The sequence below is a fragment of the Buceros rhinoceros genome, unplaced genomic scaffold (assembly GCF_000710305.1).
Source record: "Buceros rhinoceros silvestris isolate BGI_N320 unplaced genomic scaffold, ASM71030v1 scaffold6155, whole genome shotgun sequence".
Lineage (NCBI taxonomy): Eukaryota > Metazoa > Chordata > Aves > Bucerotiformes > Bucerotidae > Buceros > Buceros rhinoceros.
In genome coordinates this window covers 1-8,447 of record NW_010413298.1, presented here as the reverse complement: position 1 = coordinate 8,447, position 8,447 = coordinate 1, and the positions used below count along the sequence as shown (strand labels likewise).

The window sequence follows — 8,447 nt, the reverse complement described above, 5'->3', positions numbered from 1 at the left end:
TGAGTCTTCCTTTTTCTGCCTGCCTGCCAACCAACCATTAGTTGATGTTCAGTTTAGCATAAATAATCTGGATGGAAAAGCTCATTCTAGCTTGCCTGTGGTAATTCTGCATAGCTCTAGTGGAGAAGGTGCCTGAGCTTATCCATTGTTTTATTTCAAGTATTTGTGCAAGCAGTAGCAATTTGAACTATGCTTCAGGATTGCTTCCGTGGAAGGAAAATGACAACCTTTCACAAGCAGAGACTGTTGGTACCTTCTGTAAAAGAAACCTCATAGTTTGCTTTATAGGCAACTTCATAATAACCTATAGTTATAATAATAACTGTGCCAATAACCTCATAGTTTGCTTTATAGGCAACTTCCACTGAAAAAATTTCTGTAACTACTGTAACTGAAGCTTTTTGCCCATGGCTGTCCTTTTCATACAGTTTACAGATTTTCTGCACTACAAGAGTTGGCATCCAGCAATCTTACTCCTTCTCATAAGATCTCTTGCAAATGTAGTGCTGCAAGGTCTTTGGCATGAGTCAGAGAGTAAGAGCTGGCTTTCATTGGGAACAAGTACATGGAAGATGATTCAAAAGGACTTGAGGAAAAAAATGTTTGGCGGCTGAGACAGATGTAGAAAGAAATTGAAATAGCACAAATCAAGAAATAGAGAAGAAAATATGTATGTTGGACTCGAAATAGTGTGGTATATTTAGCAGTAGAGAAGCATGCTGAATTTGCTAGGGTCTTAACTTCTGGCAGGCTTGTGTACAGTCTTATTGCTGAGAAGTGGTAACTAGCAAACAATAAGGAAGCTAAATGTGAGCAGCTTGAGGTACAGCAGTCTACGGAGAACTGGCATAAACCCCTCTCCCTGTGGAAGTGCAGAAATGAGAGATCTTGTCTTTTGGAGGCTTAAATTCAAGTGTAGAAGTCTTCAGGTGAGATGCTAAAATTGAACATTTGTACTATTTCTGTTAATTTCTGTAGCTGTTGTGCTGGATGTTCTGTATTATGATACTAGTATTATCCAAAAGGAAGACATGAGTGTCCTGAACAGAGATGACTTTTTGCACAAGCAATACATATTTTTTAAATCCTGCATGAAAAAGCAGGTTATATTCAACTACTAATGTGGTGGAGCTTTTCATATCTGGTGCTGGAAGAATGTCTGCAGTAGGGAGGTAGTAAGGGACTGGCAAAGTCCTTGCTTCATGTGAGACACTTAGCTAGTCTCTGTTCCACTTTCACCTAAAATTAAAGAGATCTGTTCCTCAACCTCCTGCAGCTCTTTCCACCAAGTTTCATCGATGCAAGAGTGTGAAAACTAGGCTGCTCAGTGGAGGCTTGGCCATGCTCTAGTCCTGGGCTTGAAGCTTGTGTCTTGGTTAATTAGCCTGTGATATTACCTTTTGTTTCAGGCATTGTCTTGAGAAAATGTGATTTGGTTCAATCTCTGAGTCTTTGTTCTGCAACCAGACCTCATCCATTGACTAAACCCCTGCTGAGTAGCTGCTGTAGAAAAGCCCTTCCAGTGTGTTTCTTGGGATGTTAGCACCCAGTCGTCTCTGGGGATCAATTTGGCTCTGAGTTACCAATGGCCAAACTAAGTTGGTATTCCTGCTATCTACCTCTTCAGGATCTTGGTCCTTCATGTGAGCTGAGCACTTTCTTTTCCCTGTGTGGGCTTAGACTCTTGTGCGTAGGGCTTGAATTGATTTGTTCTTCTTGCATTTTTTTAACCATGCTTTAAATAGTGAAGAACTTAATTGGCAGTCAGTGACTGCAAACTTTTGGGTAAATCAGTTTGACTTAATGGTAACCTTTTCATAAAGGTCTGCGGTTCTGACTTGAAGCTCTTTTGCATGTACGTGAGGGCATTATAAGGACCTCTGAACTTAAGTCTGTAATGCCTAGAAATTGACACAAAATACAGCTGTTGGGTTTCCAAAGAGGGAATACACAGACTAATTGTACTGTGCAATATAATAATGAGGGCTGTGTCATGTCCAAGAGGATTTAAAATAAGTGCGGTAGCAATTGTAAAACAAAACAATTCCCTAATTTAATCTGGAATTTACTGACCAGTAGAAAGAATAACTTTTTCTTCCCCCTCCCCTATCCAAAATGCCCGAGATCCATCAGGACTTTGTGTGTACCATTAGAGATGCAGGCTTAAGAATTTAAATTTGGCATCAGTATGGCATTTAAATTAGCTTTTGACCCAAAGCTATTGGTTAAGAGATGTTCTCTCCCCCTCTCCACCCCCAAGATGGATTTTAGGCAGAACTCATGTGAGGCATTTATTTCCAAATCCTGTGTTTTTTCCTGGAGCAGGCTGAAAACAAACTCAGTGAGCCTACATCTAGGTCTGACTTCTGCATAGCTATTTCTAGAGAAGCCTTCTATCTGGTAGTAGCTGTATGAAGTAGCCTATAAACTTAGAATCCTGTATTGGTTATGACTGGTGGATAAAACTGAAACAAACGGGGAAAAAAAAAACCCCAAACCCTAAGCAGTGTAACAGCTTATCTTCTATGTTCTCTTTGTAGCTCAGGATCATTATGTCCAGAATGCACTGGGAAGAGGTCTCAAATGCTTTCAGATTCTGAAAAAAATCATTTAAGGGAAGTGGGATGTTAGTTTTAAATAAAAACATAGTGTGTCTTTGTTCTTCTGTTAACATTTTCTGGAGTTAAAGATAGACTTCAGTTTAATCTGGCTCCTCAGGGTTCTTATAAAGCAGTATGGGGTTTTTATTATTAGAAAATCTGTTTTTTGACTTGTACCCACCCTACTTGGTGTCTAGTTTAGGAGACCATGTTCCACAGTCCTGAGTTATTTTGGCCCTTCTGCTCATGGTGTGCTTAGCTAGTTTTAGAGGCAGGCTGTGGGTCTCAGCTCTGGCAGCGCACTGTTGTGTGTGGTAGGGAGCTGAGGGTACTCACCCAGGCTCTTAAGTTCATCAGGAGATGCCAAGTCACTGAAAGTCATGGGGGTTTTTGGTCACATAGAGGCATGAGCAAAAACAGCGAACGCGTATCGCGGACACCTAAAGTCATTCTTAAATTCTTTTTCTTACACAGAGCTCAACAAAAATCCAGTGGAAGGCTTTTCAGCGGGCTTAATAGATGACAATGATCTTTATCGATGGGAAGTCCTTATTATTGGTCCTCCAGATACACTATAGTAAGTACTGATTCTTACACAGAAACTTAAGTGAACTTGGATTTACTAGCTCTAGTTTGGTCTAAGTGAGTAGAAATTAACCTGACTCTTCGTACTAAGTTAGATAATGCTGTTCTGTCGCTAGGAAAATACCTGTAGATAGCTGAATTTGCAATATAGAACTTCTGTACTGCTTTGCTCCCCTGGGAAAATGCAACGCTGATCCCTTTGTGTGTGTGTGGAAAGAATAGGCTACGCTTAGAGGCAGCTTCTGTTTTCTTACACATTTAAGTAAGGCAGGTATAATCTGCTGTTTGCTCTTACTGCTGTGAGGCTCTAGTTCAGCTGATAGGACAATTTTAAACCATTACAACTTAGAGATGTAGTTGGGGAAACTTCAGCAGACCACAGAATTAGCCTCAAGTGCTGTCAGTTTGAGATGGGAGAACGTCCTAATGTGACCTAGAGTACTTCAGTATTGATCAAATTTGGATTGTTGGTGAATCTTGCGCAGTGGGTTTTAAAAAGCTTCTATCTTTATCCAGAGGACTGGGTTATTTAACTGACATTTGAACACAAAACTATGCAGTTCATACAGTAACTTCTTTTCCTGGACTTTCAAGTTTGCTGTGGTTTTGCACTGCTGTATACCTCAAGCACTTTGGCACATGCAGTGTGGGGTTTTTTTTGTTTATTTGGATTTTTTTTTTAAAGAGCTCTTGTGTGTTGAGAGAATGAGTTCTCTCTCATAGAGGTTATGTATGATCATCTACTTGAGCTCCTGGGAAAAGCTTCTATGCCCAGAAGAGGTCAGTTTAAAGTGTAGCTGTTGAAGATGAACTCTGTTCTCCTTCATTAAGCTGTTCCAGTGGTAAATTACTGATACAAAAAGTCTAGTAACATTTACTCAAGATCAATTTTAGCTCCAACATGAAGTTGTTGTATACCTCTGCAGACTTCTGAATAAGTACTTACACACAGTAATCAAATTGTTTTGCTTCTCCTCAAGTTCACTATGTTGTGATTCTCAAGTCTTATATGAGATTAATTCTCCAACTTCTGTTGACCTCTTCTGAACAGTCTTGTAGTGCTTCCATTATATTCTCATGGCCATTTTATAAATACTGTCAGTAAAGAAATACTGCTTCTAATTTAACCTCTTGCATGTTAAAAGTTGCAGTAGCATTTTTTCCCCACTTCAGTGAGGCACTGATCTTGCTTTGAGGCTTTTTAGGTAAGAAGCTCTCTTCTGTCCAGTCCCTAGTTGCTGTTTTTCGCAGCACTGTTATCCAGAACCCTTCCTCCTTGGTCTGATTTATGATGACAGAACATAAGAGTTTAACATAACCAGGTGGTTGGTTCAGAATTTCCAAACTTTTGTCTCTTTCCTGGTCCCACTTTATTCTGAGTTTACTGAAAAGACTTTAGGGTCAGTGCATGACTTCTACTGTCAAATGTCCCTTTATCAGGATAACTGCTAAAAAGGGCAGTCATCTCCCTTAATTGCCAACTGTACTTCATTAACTGGTGTCTAATGTGTATCCAATTAAAGAAATGTATTTATATGTAGTTGATGAGGGGTGACCAGGAATGCCATAGAGCGTGGTAGCTATAGGATCTGCTTCTCTAAAAAGGGAAAGAACAACTTTTTCACTTGAAACAAAGGACTTAACTGGTTTGGGGCTATCAACAAATGTAATCTAACTCTCCTTTGATTTGACTAGTACTGGTGTTAAATTAGCAGGTATCTCTGGAAATCTTACTCTTCTCAGGATTGAGGATTCTTTGGAAACTGCCTGCTGTTTCCAAAACTCTGTGGGTTCAGATCCCCCCACCTGCTTTATTTTAAGAGCCAAGTCGCTTAGATCTTGTGCTTTCTGGGTACGGGTTGGTTGGTTTTTTTTTTGAGACATGTGTTATACTTGCACATCTCTGGTTAGTGGTGGTAAAATGTGTTATTTTCTCAGTAGCCTGTGGGCTTTGGGTACTGGTTCCTACTCCGTTACAAATACAAGAAAAACTATTCCACTGGATTTGATTTTTTTTTTTTTTTTTACATCAATTGTTTTGTCTGTGTGGCTACTGAGGAGTAGCTTGTCACACATCTTGTGCCACCTTCCTTGGAGGTTATGTTCCAGTTTTTGTAATCTCTGCCTTTGCAATTTCAAATTTTATTACAAATGTCAATTACAAGAAGTGACTGTAACAGGACAAATATTACAGTACTTACAGTAGTGATGTATTCCATCTATAAGGCCTTCCATTTAATGTAGGCCTTTCCAGAGGGGTGCTCCAGGTATTGACACCTAGCTACGTAAACAAACTGCAAGCTCATCTTAGTGAAATATGGGCCTGGAACTCCACAGAAAAACTGGGTGTCTCTTGTTTATTGTTTTCCAGTGTAGTGGGTCACTCTAATGCAGAACACGTCACTGTCATGTCTGAGTCCCTTTAGCTTAGTGTTGACAAGGTAGCATAGGAAGTCTTTGTACAGAGTAATGCTGTAGACGTGACTCTAGAGCTTGCTGTACCTTTCCACTGAGGCTCACTGCTGCAGGCTGATACCAAGAAAGCAAAAGACTGCGGTGGCTAAAGGAGGAAGATAAACAAGTATCTGCTGGGCTGTACTTGCAGGGGAGTTATTTGCAATATTTTTTTTTAATGCTGTTAATTTTTCCTCCTAGTACATTTATTTAAGTTCTAATTCCAGATGGTGGATGCTTTGGCATTTTTTTGTGTGTGTGTGGTTTTTCCCCTCTGGAACATAATCCTAATTCTAAAAAAAAAATACAGTGTTGGGGAACTGGCAGTATCTTGTGAAAGGATCTTCTCAATCTAGAAACTTTTTGCATTGCATATGGAAGTGCTGGTACTGTTAATTACCAACATAATGTTAAGCTGTGCGAGGGGTAAACTAAGAGCTTTTGATGCATCAGTAAGTTCCAAGCTTCAGCTTAAGCTTACAAGAAACTCTACTGAGATATTTTTGATTCCCCAGTGAAGGTGGTGTTTTCAAGGCTCATCTTACTTTTCCAAAAGACTATCCACTGAGGCCGCCAAAAATGAAATTCATCACAGAGATCTGGCATCCAAATGGTAAGAAATGTCAAAGTTTCAATTTCTTTTTACATTTAAGAACTAAAATGCAGTGAAGACAAATGCTTACATTTCTCTTCAGGTTAGAAATATGAAACTCTGCTTTTACTTTGCCATCCTCTCTTCATAAAGAAGTAATAACCATGGCAGAGTTTTTAATAGCTGCTCTGAGAGACTGCTTTTAAAGTATTTTCAGAAGCTACTGAAAGTAGCTGCTTGAATTCTTGGTAACTGTTCAGGGATTTTTTTATTATTGTTTTTTAACTAAGTGCGAAATTCTGGTCTGAGGAGAAACTTGACTTCTATAGCTGCCTTTTGTTATACCTTCAAATATTTCATCTTAGTATTACTAACTTGGCAGTTCAGTATAAAAGACCCAGGGTTGTCCTTCAGTGAAGCATGAAAGGAAATAATAGCATCTTTTAGTCTCTACAAAAATGACTCCTAATGTTTCATTTACTTCTGGACTGCTGGACATAGATGGGAAGGTAAAATAAAATGGAAGGAGCTTTTTGCTGGGGAAGGGGAATAGCCTTCAGTTTCTAAAGTCATTACTGAAGTTGTAGGTGTTGAAAGTTGGCAAGAAACCAGCACAGCGCTCCCATCATAAAGGACAGAGGGAATATTTTGATGCTGTGATAGTTTCAGCTCTGGAAATATCAGAGTACTCATCAGGCAGTTTCTAATTCCAGCAGCTTAAATCATATTCCAATGTACTGCAGTTAACATCCAGCTGATGCTGTTGCTGTGGAAAAAAAGTGACTCTCCAGTTTGCTGAACTTAACAGAAAAAGCCTTAGGGGAAACCTATCTAAATAGTCTTGAAAGTTGCAGCGTGATGTTAGAATTAAGTTCTTCCTCCCCATGTGCCCTTTCTGACAGAAGTCCAGGCATGATAACCCAGCTTCCACTGAGCCCTATTTATTACAGGTGCAGATCTGGAATAGTTAATTACTTTCCTTTTTTATGAAGTGTCTCAGTAACATGTTTTCAGACTAGCTGGAGTGCAGATGAACTGTTCCATAACTATCCTGAAGATATGCCAGTGTGTTGTTCATTACTGAAATATGCCTTGTTCTATTTTGTAGTTGACAAGAATGGCGATGTCTGCATTTCAATTCTTCATGAGCCTGGAGAAGACAAATATGGCTATGAAAAACCTGAGGAACGCTGGCTTCCCATTCACACAGTGGAAACTATAATGATTAGTGTTATTTCTATGCTGGCAGATCCCAATGGTGATTCACCTGCTAACGTTGATGCAGCGGTAAGATTTGTTTTGGTCTGCCAATTGTCTTCAGTGTAGAAATCTAAATTTGCAGTGGAGTTTTGCTTCTGGTTTGACGAACAGTACAGTAACTTTTGGAAGAACCTTTTATATCACAGGCTAAAGTTCCCTTTTTGCTGGGAAAAGCAGTTGTGTTGTGAAACAAATTTCCCAGGGCTAACTAGTAATTCTAACAGATTACAAGGGGAAGATGCTGCTAAATTTCCCAGGCAGTGGTTTAATTTCTCCTATGTAATAATGCATTTACTAAATAACTTTTGCACAGAGATATTTAATGGATAAACCTCAGCTCCTTTCGTCCTAAAAAGTTCACAGAAGCTGGCTGTAGACTCCTGTGTATCTGCGTACACATAGTGGTTGTAACTGCCACTCAGTTTAGCTGCAGAAGTTAACAGACTCTGGGAGCTGTTTTGGTTCCTAGTATGTGTAACACACCAAATCTTTGTTTGGAAATTATATAGCCTGTTAACAGATTAATTGATTTGAATGGAAGAAGAAAATGCAGTGGGGTCCCTCTGTATGACTGTGGTGTGACTTTTCAGCATCCACCTCTCTACAGTGGTTTTCCTGGATCATGGCTTAAAGTAGTAGGTTTGAGAATGTAATTGAGAGCTTCACCAGTGGGCATCTGGCCTTCCAGTCTGGAAGAAGTATTGTCCCAGACTGGAATGACTGGCTGACGAGTGGGGAAGAGTGGCCTGGTGTATAGTCAGAGCCCAGGGGGAGTCTGCAATGAGAATTCTGTCATAGGCATGATGCAAGTGTTCCATGCAGCATTGTGTTTCTGGAGCATGGCCTGTTCTGTGTGGGTGTATAAACACAGCTATCAGCTCTCGAAGAACTGCATTTATAGCAGGATAGCAATTAGACTAATAACTATTTGTGTTGGGGAGGGAAAAATTCTCAGT

At 39.7% G+C, this 8,447-nt stretch overlaps 1 protein-coding gene across 1 annotated transcript; it reads left to right on the top strand.

The window, feature by feature from the left end:
• Nucleotides 1-3,074: 3,074 nt before the first annotated feature.
• Nucleotides 3,075-7,518, top strand: UBE2G1 (ubiquitin-conjugating enzyme E2G 1; the record flags this gene model as incomplete). The annotated part of the gene is made up of 3 exons (XM_010136666.1): nucleotides 3,075-3,177; nucleotides 6,155-6,252; nucleotides 7,340-7,518. Coding segments are annotated over 3 exons (380 nt in total), but the record flags the coding sequence as incomplete, so codon positions are not given.
• Between the last annotated feature and the right edge of the window lie 929 nt (nucleotides 7,519-8,447).